The following is a 13,499-nucleotide window of genomic DNA, read 5'->3' as shown; positions in this document are numbered from 1 at the left end:
GGGAGATGCATCCCACGGCCCTGTTGCAGTGGCCCTGAATTGAGACATCCACGTCTGGGAACTCCAAACCCGTGGGGGGTTCTCGACAACTCGGGAAATCTCGCGATAACCAGGCAACTTCCCTTAACGGGCCAAGGGAGGAAAATCCTTGGTGGTCAGGGAAGGGGGTCCATAAGTCTCAAAGGTCTCGGGTGAGGCCAGTGATTTCGGGTGAAATCAGAGGACCAAAACACGATCCTGGGAAATGGGAAGTAAGTCTTCCCAACTTGTACCTCCACATGGAGGGTCAAATGGGGGGGACCAAATTCCTTCAGAGAGCCCTCTGGGATTAATGTTAAAGTATTGGAATGACAATCCATGGACGAAGGACAAAAAGAAGGGGAAAATAATTAAATAGGATGAAGGACAGAAAAAAAGGAGGAATGATTAAATGTTGTTTTATCTGGACACAGACACCTATTCACGCCCCATCCGTCTTCTGGCCAAAGTTCGGATCGGATGAGGATTGGATGGGTCAGCTGCTCATTCAGTTTGTCCAGGACAAGTCACTGGGGTCTCAGGAGGAAACATTAATGATCTCTGTTGGCGGCGGGGACTGGTGGTCTTATTTCCCCTCAGAGCACAGGACCAAAAGGGAAATGAGGGGGAAACCCAAGAATATTCTGGGACCTCCTCCCCTTCATGGGGCCCCCTCGGCTTGCTGCCGCCACCTTTCAATCCCCAAAATGGCGCAGGCCCCCCTCCAGCCACAGCCGCCACCGCTGTCGCTGCCAGGGGAGCACAGGAGGGGGAGGGGTGCAGAGCCCCATGCAGACGAAAGCGCACTGCTGCTGCTCACAGAGTCAGAAGAGGAGGGTTAGGCTGCAGGCACAAGCGTGCTGCCCCATCCATGGGATCAAAGCCCACTGGCTCAACAAAACCAAAGCATATGGCAGGGCCTTATTCCAGACTTAGGCGAGAGTTAAAACATGGTCAGGACTTCCCGCCATAGCTCAGTGGTTAACGAATCCGACTAGGAACCATGAGGTTTCAGGTTCAATCCCTGGCCTTGCTCAGTGGGTTAAGGATCTGGTGAGCTGTGGTGTAACTTGCAGACGCAACTCAGATCCCACGTTGCTGTGGCTCTGGCGGCTGCAGCTCCGATTTGACCCCTGGCCTGGGAACCTCCATGTGCTGCGGGTGCAGCCCTCAAAAGACAAAGTAATAAGTAAAAATAAATAAATAAATAAAGGATTGGAAAGATAAACTATTAGAGAACTTAGTAAGAGAGACGTAGAAGGTATATGTGAGGAGGAATGGAATTCTATTTTATCAAGGGAAAACAAGAGTAAGTCTGTCTTCTAGCTTGTTTTAAATGGAAAATGGGGGACAAACTGATGGATAGAGAGAGTGATGGAAGGTTTGTGGGAAGTAGACATTGAGAGAAGGGTTATACATAGTCAGAACTCAGTTTAAAATAAGTTTAATTGAGTAAACTAATTTTAAAATAAGCTGGTACAAAACTTGAACTTGGCTTTTCTTTGTTAAAAAAAACACAAAGTTTCCTCGGAATGCTACTTTGATAACAGATTATATAATGTTCTTTTAAGTGATCTGCTGTATTTGCTTTTGAGATCTCATGTAACTTTGGTTAAGAAAGAAGTATTATCCACAGTGACCTATGATTCTATCTGACCAAATTTTTTAAATGACTTATTTATAAACACTACCAAATTCTAATTAAAGTGCTTTTAACTCAGCTAACTTTAAAATGTTTCATGGGATCCTTGAGGCATTCAAGAAAAAAAAAAAAGGAGTTAAATTTACAAAAATTATTTGAAATGTTAAAATACATAGGGAGTATTATAAAATAAGTGATAAACCTCAGGCTATATAGATACATAGATGTTTTAATATAGATATTCTAGAACTTCTACAGTTCCTGAAATTTGGATATATATTGGTACTATGTTATAACACTTTTCTTTTTCCAGTTATTTCAAATTGTTGTCACAACAGTTACAAGTTTCATTGTCAACTGGCATTGCAATCAGATTTAAAATGTGCCTTCTGTCTTTTGTCACTGTTAGTTAATGGCTTTACTCTGATTTCTTTGTAAAAATGTTTCCTTTTCTAGAAGATCTATAGAAAGAACTTTTTTTTTTTAAGGAAATACAAGTTTCTAACTTCCAGAACTTAAAGGTGAGCTAAGTAATAAATTTAGAAAAAAAAAATTTTTTTCTAAAAGGGAAATTGATGATTTCATAAACAGTTAAACAAAAAGGATTGGTGACATTGGACTGCGTGAACGGGTGAATGTGGTTATAATTCTATTGTTTCTATTTAAAATAATGCTGACTTTTAATCTGAGTTTTCCAGGTATAAATAAATTCTCCCCAACAAGCAATTTGGTGAATTATACCTCTGTGATCAAAACTTAAACATTTCTCTCTTCTCTACCTGATTTCTTCAGAGAATGGAAACTCTCAGGTTTTCAGAAGCTTTATCAGATCATTAGGAAGGCCACCTTACACGCAGCCTGTGAAAACCTCAAAGGTATCTGGGTTTTTAAAAGGGAAAGAATTCACTGAGATCTTTAAGATAAAAATCTTTAAGACAAACCCTTGGCATGACTTTCCTAGCCCTGGGGTGCCTTTTAAAAGCTTAGTCTATGATTCCCCATAAAGTTCTAACAAAGCAAATTTTAAAAAAAAAAGCTATATGATCAGTTTTATTCACATAAATCATTACACCAAGGTTGTTGACACCAGAACTAATTGGCAAATAAATTAGTCTTGGTTTGGCTAATATTTGATAAAAATAAAAGCAATTTTAGAGAGAAAGAGATGCTTCAATGAAAACTTGCTAAATCTGTTAATCTCGTTCTTTTAATTGTGGTCACTATCACTAAGACTTACTTCCTAGATCTTTGCTATTATGTTATGTGGCTGCAAAGTTTAAGTGAGCTTCTAAAAGAACATTCTAAGCTTGTTTCTAAAGTTTCTCTCAGTAATCTATTTTTAGATAAAAATCAGATGCCCCAAAACCTACGAGAGGACTATGTATACTAAAAAGGACATAATATAAAAAGACTATTTCCAAGCTTGTAGAGGCAGACCCCAGTCCCTCACAATGGAGCCAGGAGGAGGTACAACAATTTAGGGATTTAAGAGAGGCACTGACAGGTGCCCCTCTTCTGGCTCTACCATCCTTGTAAAAAACCTTTTCATTTATTCATAAGCATGGGCTGGGATGTAAGCATGGGCTGGGAGATGGCTCCAGGGGTTCTCACACAGAAACACAGGGAAAGCCACCAGCTGGTGCCCTTCCTTTCCTGCCTCCTGGACCCTGTCACCAGAGGATGGCTGAGTATATACAGTTGGTAGCCGCCACTGCCCTATTAACTGGAGGAAACAAACAAACAAAAAAAACCCTCACCTTTACAGGAAGGCTGACTGTGAGTATAAAAACAGGATATGGGGACACAAATGCCTGGGCAAAATGGATAAAATATTCTGTAGATACACTAGACAAAAATAGCTTTTATGCTTGTGCCACAGGGAGAGATTGGAGGCCCAAGTGGTTCCCTTTCCTTTGGGGTGGTCATCAGACCCACAGGGTCTTGAATGTGTGGTGGCCCTCTTCCAGGACAAAACGGCTTGAAATGATGAGTCCAGTCGGACTTTGTCACTGCTATTCCCTGAGGTCAAAAGTTCTGCGGGTCAGCCCCCAAGAACTCTTCAGCAGCCAAAGAAAATGTCAACTTCTCCTTGGGTCTAAAATGACAAGAGGCAAAAGCAACTTTCTTAGGCAACCTGACCAGGTGCAGTGAAAGCCGGTCCTACATCACTCCCACAATAAATCCCAGTTCCAAGTGCCCCAGGCAGATGTCCGCTGGTATTGTGGGAGTCCACTAATGGGCATCCTTCTGGAATATCAAAGTGACACCCGTACTTTGGTGCAATTGGCCATCCCTTTCACCCTGGCATTTAGGCTCCAATCTCAACTCAGCCAATCCTGAGGAAACAAGATATCACCCCCACGGAGGGTGGTGGTCCTTTGACCCCCAGGTCTATATTGACACAATAGGTGTTCCAAACAAATTTAAGACAAGAAATCAGGTAGCTGCTGTGTTTGAATCTGCTCTCTTTTGGTGGTCAACCATAAACAAAAATGTCGATTGGATAAACTACATCTTTTACAATCAACAAAGATTCATTAATTACACTAGAGACGCCATTAAAGACATAGCTGAACAGCTAGGGCCAACTAGTCAAATGGCATGGGAAGATAGACTTGCTTTAGACATGACCCTAGCAGGAAAGGGTGGAGTCTACGTAATGATTGATATCCAGTGCTGCCCATTCATCCCAACAACACTGCCCCAGACAGCACCATCACCAAGGCCCCATGCATATTAATAACCTTAGCAGATGAGCTTTCAGAGAATTCTGGTATTAATGACCCCTTCACAGATCTTTTAGAAAATTGGGTTAAAAGAAAGAAAGAAAAGAAAAGAAATGGACTAAATCTTTACCCCTCAAATTGCTGTAGTTAGTGTCCGTGTCTTAGTAAATGTTATATGATTCCTTGTGCCAGGGGACTTACTCAAAAATTAATAGAAACTGTCCTAACAAAGCAATTGGGACCCCCCCTCCCCACCAAGCCAATATACTCCTGATGGACACAATAGAACATGAAAGCCAAACCATGCTCAAAGAGTTTGAAGAAAAGAATATTTGATAAAAAATGAAAGGGGGGACTTGTGGAAAGTAACATAATGTCTTTTCTATCAAAGGAAACCTCGGTTACTCTATTTTGCTCCAGTTTCGCCTTCCTGCGACCCCCACCCCTCCCCTTCCCCTCTTCTCCCAGTAACAATGTGTTTCAGATTAGCCAACCAGTAAGAATGTGTACCCTGACCATGGGAAGGGGACAGGAACATCACCTGCGTTAGGGATAAATAGGCGAGGGTCCTTTGTTCGGCGTGCACACTTTTTGGAGAGCCCGTGCCCTTCTGCAGAAGTAAAGAGCCTTGTTGAGATTTCTCCTTGTCCAACGTGTCTCACTTTCCGACATCGACAACCTGAGCACAGAGTTAATTTCCAACATACTGGAAGCTAATGTCAACCAATCCCTTACAAACTGTAAGAGAAAAATATTTCTAATACAGAATCATATATCCAGCCAAAGTAGCAAATAAGCATAGTGGCGGAGGCATTTTGAGATATGTGAGCTCTCAGAAAATTCATTCCCAGTGTACCTTTTTCAAGAAGCTAGCAGTGGACGTTTACTACAAAACACGAAGTCAGAAAGAGAAATCTGTAACCACCAGAAAATAGGGAATTCTACATAAAAGAAAGGTGATACAGTACTATCCAGCAACCCTGCTCCTTGGCATTTACCCAAAGGAAAAGAAAGCTTCGGTCCACACAAAAACCTGCACATGGACGTGTACAGCAGGTTTATTCAAAACCTGGAAACCCAGATGTCCTTCAGTAGATGAGTGGATAAATAAACTATGGTCCATCCAGACAATGGAATATTACTTGGAGCTAAAAAGATACAAGCTGTCAACTCATGAAAAGACAGGGAGGAGTCTTAAATGCACGTTACTGAAAAAGAAGCCAGTTACTGAAAAAGAAGCCAATCTGAAAAGGACACATAGTATACAATTGCAACCCCTGACCTTCTGGAAAAGGCAAATTTAGGGCAGAGTCTGTAAAAAGATCAGTGGTTGTCAGGGGTTGGAGGAAAAGAAAGATGAAAAGGCAGGCACAGAGGATTTTTAGGACAGTGAAACTCTTCTGCACAAAAATTAATGATGGATACGTGCCATGATACATCCATCCAAACCCCCAGAAAGTACACGACCAAGCATGAACCCTGATGTAAACTATGGACTCTGGATGAAAAGGGCATGTCCATGTTCACGGACTGTAAGAAGCTCATTGCTCTGGTGGGGGGGGTCGTCTTTAACGGGGGAGGCCAGGCATCTCGCTATGAACCAAAAACTGCTCTTTAAAACAGCCTATTTTTGAGTTCCCATTGTGGCACAAAGGAAACGAATCCAACTAGGAACCCTGAGGTTTTGGGTTCAATCCCTGGCCTTGCTCAGTGGCTTAAGGATCTGGCATGGCCGTGAGCTGTGGTGTAGGTCGCAGATGCAATTTGGATCCCACATTGCTGTGGCTGTAGCGTAGGCCAGAAGCTACAGCTCCGATTTGACCCCTGGTCTGGGAACTTCCATATGCCATGGGTGTGGCCCTGAAAAGACAAAAGAACAAAAAAATAGCCTATTTTTTTCCAAGCTAATTCATTCCAACCTTAATACTGCTTCTTGCAACATTGTCTAAGGAAAACATAAGAATCATTAAGAGAAACCATGTATGTTGTAACTGAATTTTTTTCCCCCAAATTTATGTAATAAAATAGGGAGGAAAAGATCACAAGAAAAGAGGTGAAAATAATACCTGGAATGAGAATATTTCTCGCTGAGGGAGCAACCTATCCAGAGAGAAGCAGACTATGGAAGTGAGCATGCTGACATGTTTGAATGCATTCAGAGGTGATTCTTACCACGGGGGGTGGGGGTGCAGAATGTATTGCTGAGTTAGTGATTAGGACTAGAAAACCACTGTTCAGACACCATGTGCACAGCAGCCAAAACATGGAAACAACCTTAATGCCCAGTGACGGAGGAATGGATAAGACGCAGTGTATATATGTGAGACTGGCAGAAAAAAAGCTGCTTTTCATAAATTAGAGACAGTTTACTTTCAAATATAAAGAATACCAAAAATATAAGTCCATTTCTGTGTGTGCCATTTGATATTAATGATTTCACCTTTCAGGCCTCACTTTTTCCACTCATTACCCAAATGCAGAAGACTGTTGAACCATTTGGGGCACTATTTTTTTTTTCTTTTTATGAAGGCTGTTTTGCATAAGAAATATCCATGGCATTATAATCAGAAATTAATCTGGCTACATTCAAGTTTTTAAGGGGAAGCCAAAACCACTTGTAAGATACACACAAGCTATTGAAGGTATAGGTTTAGGTGAATGTAGGGCAAAAGATGCCCTAATGTCCATCCGACCTTTGCCAGGTTGGGGATGGTCTTCATGACCTCAATTTGACCTTAGCCGTGAGAACCAGTCTGGCTCAGGCTAGTTGTTCAGTGACCAGAACTAGAGGCATTTTCAGCTCATGGACCAGAGCCCCGTCCAGCCTGGGAAGCCCAAGGTGCCTTGTGAAGGAGACCCCCAAACAGCAGAGCTGCCAAACACCTTCTAAATCAGGGTTCTCTGACTCTGTTATTTATCCTATCAGTGAAAAAAATATTTCAATCTAAAACCTAACATGAGGAGTTCCCACTGTTGTGCAGTGGATTATGGACCTGGCATTGCCGCAGCTGCAGTATAGGTCACAGCTGCGGCTTGGATTCGATTCCTTGCCAGGGAACTTCCATATGCCATGCGTGCAGCCAAAATAAATAAATAAAAATAAGACCTAACACGTGCATATATTATCAATTGTATGAACACATCATGATTATGAAACATACACACAAAAACAGATATTAAAAGAATCTAGACATAAAATGCAATTTTTAGAGATATCTCTATACTTCTACTGGAATTTCAGCAAACCATGCTGCCCATCTTGGGTATAGCCACCCACTGCCCCAATCTCTCAGCTCCCTGGAGCCCGGGCAGGGGGGTGGGAACAACTGCACATCCCCTGCGTCTGAGTTTCACCTCTAGGCCGTTTTCTGCACTGATGGAGCCACAAGCCAAGCAAAGGCCCCCTCACCCACTTTGGACTGAACCAGCCATGGACCACATGCAAGGATTCCAGGAAAGACAGCAACAGAATGACGAGGCTATCTGTGTATGTTCTCTGGGGAAAGAAAACAGGAAAAGAGCAGAAAACTAAAATTACCTGTGGTCCAACTCCTAGGAGACAACACTGCCTACACTTATTCTTTTAATTTTCTTTTTACAGCTGCATCTATGGCATATGGAAGTTCCCAGGTTAGAGGTCAAATAGGAGCTGCAAGCTGCCAGCCTACACCACAGCAACATAGATCTGAGCTGCATCTTTGACCTGCACTGCAGCTTGCAGCAACACTGGATCCTTAAACCCACTGATTGAGGCCAGGGATCCAACCCGCATCCTCATGGATACTAGTCAGGCTTGTTACCGCTGAGACACAGTGGGAACTCCTGGAGATTCCTATTGTCAACCTGGGACAGAGTATTTTCACTGTCCACTGAAGTTATGTAACCCATCTAGGCAGCAATAGTTGGGTATTCTGCTCCCCACCAACCACAGACTGGGGAGTGCCCTCAGGCAAAAGGGCATCAACTCACCAGTCCTACCCAGTAGCCTTATCTTTCAAGAGTAGACTCGCTCTGCTACTCCTCACTGCACTCAAAGATGAGATAGAAATATCATAATTCTTGTTATCTGAGGAGCTACTAGGCCAAGCTATTACAGCCATGATTCTCAGCTGAGGTCAATTTTGTCTAAAGGGAACTTTGGTATGTGCCTTAGATACTGTTTGTGGTCACCACTGGGATAGGCTGCTAGTAGCATCTATGGGATAGAGGCCCAGGATGCTCCCGAACATCCCACAATGGGCAGGACACTCCCACTACAACAAACGAGCTTCAAATTCAAAGGTCGAAGATGCCAAGGTTGAGAAATCCTGCCTTATAGGAAATCAGGCCTCCTCATTTTTAGTGGCTACATTGTTATATACATTATAACCACATTATTTAATGAATCTTCTAAGACTACGTATCACACTCAACAAACACAGCTCCATGTGAGGAAGAGGAAGTCAAATTGGTCTTAACTCTTTCCTAAAATTGTACTCAAGTTTCCAATGGAACAGTGTCAAAAAGTGCAAAAATGGGAACAAAACAGCACTTTCATCAAGCATGGTATTAAGCACAAAGACTGAGGTCATAGGTCTAAGGACATAACCTTTCACTATATCATAACCATTTGCTCTTGAGAAGTTCAGAGGAAGGTGGATTAAGAAAGGAAAAATCCTCTCAGCAGCAGTTAGGTTTAAACATAAAATTACACATTATATCAACATGCTACAATGTTACATTTACTTAGACTCCCTCATAATTTCTATTTTCAGATTCATAATCTTTCTTTGACATTAGAAATTGCCTACATACATGACCCAATGATTTCTGAATTAAAAATCATCTGGGGGAGTTCCCATGGTGGCACAGCAGAAACGAATCTGACTCGTATCCACCAGGATGCAGGTTCGATCCCTGGCTCGCTCAGTGGGTTAAGGATCCGGTGCTGCTGTGAACTGTGGTGTGGGTCACAGACGTGGCTCGGATCCCGTATTGCTGTGGCTATGACGTAGGCTGGCAGCTGTAGCTTGGATTTGACCCCTAGCCTGGGAACGTCCATATGCTGTGGATGCGGCCCTAAAAAGAAAAAAGAAAAAAAAAAAAAAGGAAAAAAAATCATCCGGGTTAAAGAAAAAACATTAAATTTTACTAACAATTATACATAAGTAGTAAATGTTCTAATTCATCCTATGCATAGACATATAATCCAGTTTATTTACAATTGGTATTGATGGGAGAAATTTTCACATACTGAGGTGTAGGGAAGTCACTCCAGCTTATACGTGATTTAAGTTAAACTCGATGCTAACTAGAACAGTCTGTTTCGTGGCCTGTTAAACATACATTGCACATCTGCTTTAACCATTAGAGAAAAGAATGCATTTAAAAATCAAAATAGGGTGTCTGTGGTTAGGGCATCCAGGATGTGGCCAGGTGGCCACTGAGGATGTGGTTTCAGACATCATCCTATGCCATCGGGAACTTGAATTTTCAGAGCTATATCAGACGCTAGACACCAGCAGTCGTGGTCAAAACAGTTTCTGCCAGTAGGTGGCAGCTGCTGCCTCTTGGTCTCAAGATCTCTTTGTAATTGCAACCATCTTGGATCCCAACCAAGCCTTGCTTAACAAGCACCCTTACTTCTTCCCAACCCCAATTTTAATTCTTGATAAACAATTTGTGTAATTGTGTTGGTTTCGCCTTTATTTCCCTCCTTCATTTTGTAGTCTGAAGGAACACAATTCAAGTGCTTCCTGAATCTTTGTCTCCCAGGCCTAGTCCTCAGTTTGCTCAAATAAAACTCTTTTCTATCCCTAGTATAGACTGTTTACTGATTATTTCCATCAGTTGTATGTAAATAAGGCGTGTTTGAAAAAAACTGAAATGTGGGCAAAATGGCCAGAAAGTTTTTCCCTAGAGTTCTTTGAATAGGATATAAAGATATATATTTTTTAGTTTGTTATATAGGGTACCTACCAATAGGGAAAACTGTTTTCTAGTTCTTTTCCTAAGTAAACTATTAAATTTGAATTCTCATTTAGATACATTTTAATTTATGCAGTTAAACTTTTTTTTTTTTTTTTTTTTTTTTGGTCTTTTTGCCATTTCTTGGACCACTCCCGTGGCATATGGAGGTTCCCAGGCTAGGGGTCAAATTGGAGCTGTAGCCTCCAGTCTACGCCAGAGCCACAGCAATGTGGGATCCGAGCCACGTCTGCAACCTACACCACAGCTCACGGCAACGCCGGATCGTTAACCTACTGAGAAAGGCCAGGGACCGAACCCGCAACCTCATGGTTCCTAGTCAGATTCATTACCCACTGCGCCACGATGGGAACTCCTATGCACTTAAGCTTTTAAACAATGTGCTGTATTTTCAGCTGGCTTTAATTTCTAAACTGTGTTATCCACCTCATGTGACACTAGGTGATAAAGTGTGTATGATAAAATAAGTTACAACAGAAAAAGAATTAATGTGCATTTCTCAGATCTCAGGCCAAAGATCTCTTCCTCTGAAAGGCCCTCTCTCCCTCACACACAAACTCCCTTCCCTCCACAGTTTAAATTGGACCTTCTCTATTTCTCCTCACGGCACTTGTATAATTTGCTTTACATTATAAATGCTTTGGCTTGTGTTTATAAGACTGAACATACTTCCGCCTTTCTAGTGTACAAACTCCACGAGGTCCCATTTGCCTCACCCAATACCAACCATAAAGCCTAGCAAATTGTGTGCTTGATAAATATTAATAAACAAGTGGATACATGAAGGCTGGGGGAATGAAAATGACAGTGATATTTAGTGACTTTTCCTGTCTTCCCAAGTTAGATTTTCTATGGTCCTCCTTCCTTAATATTGGCAAAAATTTTGGCATATTAGCCCAAAAGCATTACATGGTAGTTGTTATTAATAGTGCAGTAAGGAGTTCCCGTCGGGGCACAGCAGAAACGAGTCCGACTAGGAACCATGAGGTTGCGGGTTCGATCCTGGTCTCGCTCAGTGGGTTAAGGATCCGGTGTGGCCATGAGCTGTGGTGTAGGTTGCAGACGCAGCTTGCTGGATCCGGCGTTGCTGTGGCTCTGGCGCAGGCCGGCAGCTACAGCTCTGATTAGACCCCTAGCCTGGGAACCTCCATATGCTGCGGGTGAGGCCCTAAAATGAGAAAAAGACCAAAAAAAAATTTGTTTTAATTATTAAATAGAGGGCACTAAAATAAGTGTGAATTGTGGACCTCCATTTTTTTAAAAAAAATTAATCAAACATAGTGTTTACTCCAAGTGCCCACTGGTACACTGTGTTAACTGCTCGGTCGAATTAAATAGCCCAACTTGCACTATTGGTGGGATTTCTATCGTATTTACCTATCAGTCATAACATCCCATGTCATTTTGCTCAAAATTAAAGAACAGGTGTTAAAGCAAGTTTCTTAAAAAGCTTTGATATAATTTTCATGTGTTGCAAAAAGTCCTATAATATGATGAACATAATGTTAGAAATAAGAAAATAGACACTTCTGGTAGATTTGTATCTGTCTGAGGCTGGAGACAGGGCACCTGGGCTGGAAGCGCCTGGCTCCTCCCTGCGCTATATCACAGTAAAATATATATATATATAGTATAGAGTGTGCAATTCTGTATGCTCCTTTTAGCAAATATGAACTGTATATGACCCTTATGTGCTTATTTTCAATTTTGAATAAATGTCGAAATTGTCGAAAATGATGTCATGGACCGCCTGACTTGGAAACTTCGTCTAGGTGTAAGGGATACGGAGTCAAGGGAAGGGTCGAGCGCGCTCGGAGGTGCGCACGTGTGTAAGAGGAGCAGGAAATGGCGCCAGGTGAAGAGGGAGCTGCAGGTGTAACAACTGGGATTCAAGATCTCAAAGCTAGCAACCCACCCCTTCACAAGGCTCGCGAGTCCTGTTTACCACTGAACAAGATCAAAGCCACCAAGGTGTTTTAAGGGCTGCAATGGCAGCTCCCGGCGGCAGCCTCACTGCCATGGCCCCTGTGGCATTGTCCGCAGCTGCGCCCCGGACTCGGGCATCAGTATTTACGGTAAGGTGGGGCCGGGGCGAACATTGTATTAAAGGTAACGAGGGCCAGGCGGCGGTACTTACTGTAAGGGGGCCGAGGCCGGCGGCGGTACTTACGGTAAGAGGGAGCCGAGGCGAGAGACCGTATTTACAGTAAGGGGGGCGGGCCGGGCTCTCAGAAGCCCGGACGGTCAGAGGTTCGCGTTGTCAGGTGATCTCCAGCCCATACGGCCACCGCCCCCTGCACCAGCGGGAAACGCAGAATGGCTCTCGGAGGCGTTGAGAGGCCGGGGACCCACCGCACCCCCGTCCCACAGCCTGCGGACCGCAGCGTCGCGCCGGGTCCCTCCCGCCCTTTGCTGGGGACCCTCGACTGAGCCCCGGCCCTGGGCCGCACGCCCCGCGCCCACATGGGTCTGTGCTACAGCCTCCGCCCGCTGCTCTTCGCGGACTCGGAGCCGCTCGCCGAGGGCGCGCGGTACCGCCTGGACCCAGACCCGAACACGGACAAGGACTCGGTCCGGACCCCAGGGCAAAAGGAGAGGCGGCAGCGCGCAGACCAGCAGCGCGCGGAGGAGCGCGAGGCCAAGCGGGTCAGTAGGAACATCGACCGCCGCCTCCGCGAGCAGAAGCGCGACCTGCGTCGGACGCACCGGCTGCTGCTGCTCGGTGGGTGCGGAGCGCGCGGAGGGCGCAGGGCGAGGAACAGGGCGTCGGGCGGGGGGCACGCGGAGTTCTAGGACGGGGGCTCAGGGAGCGGGGAGGGCGCGGGGCAGGGCGCGCGCGGGGAGCGAGGAGGGCGCAGGGCGGGGTGCACGCGGGGACGGGGGCACAGGGAGCGAGGAGGGCGCGCGGGGCCGAGCGCCGGCTAGGCGAGAGGCGGCGGCTCTGGGCGAGCAGAGGGCGCAGAGGGAGAAGCTGGGCGCCAGGCGGGGCGCGGCGGACACGGGCTCTAGGGTTCGCGTTCGGGTCCCTGGAACGGTTCTTACCCGACAGCATTCACTTGGCTGATTGGGCCGAGCACGCGCTGCCAGGTGATTCTGCTTTTTTCCACGCCTCGTCATCCGGGCCAGCTGCTCGATTGCCACTGGAT

The 13,499-nt window shown here is 44.6% G+C and overlaps 1 protein-coding gene and 1 long non-coding RNA gene across 3 annotated transcripts in view; one reads left to right on the top strand and one right to left on the bottom strand.

Annotated features, from left to right (window-relative positions):
• Window positions 1–1,446: 1,446 nt before the first annotated feature.
• On the bottom strand, window positions 1,447–12,647 carry LOC146402711 (uncharacterized). The gene is made up of 3 exons (XR_014807600.1): window positions 12,524–12,647; window positions 7,796–7,882; window positions 1,447–3,755 (listed from the first exon to the last, which is right to left on the bottom strand). It is a non-coding gene; the product is annotated as an uncharacterized LOC146402711 (long non-coding RNA).
• Window positions 12,648–12,649: 2 nt separating this feature from the next.
• GNAL (G protein subunit alpha L) overlaps window positions 12,650–13,499 on the top strand; it is an 87,032-nt gene continuing 86,182 nt past the window's right edge. For both annotated transcript variants that reach the window (XM_003482035.5, XM_084964103.1), the window contains exon 1: window positions 12,650–13,075. In XM_003482035.5, the coding sequence (XP_003482083.4) occupies window positions 12,817–13,075 (259 nt within the window). In that variant the 5' untranslated portion in view covers window positions 12,650–12,816. The remainder of the gene's footprint in view (window positions 13,076–13,499) is intronic.

The sequence above is a fragment of the Sus scrofa genome, chromosome 6 (assembly GCF_054392235.1).
Source record: "Sus scrofa isolate SSC_HxYL_T2T_F1_AM1 chromosome 6, Sscrofa_HxYL_maternal_Yorkshire_Landrace_v2.0, whole genome shotgun sequence".
Taxonomy (NCBI): Eukaryota; Metazoa; Chordata; class Mammalia; order Artiodactyla; family Suidae; genus Sus; species Sus scrofa.
Note: the sequence above shows the minus strand (reverse complement) of the source record. Positions and strands in the feature narration are given on the sequence as shown.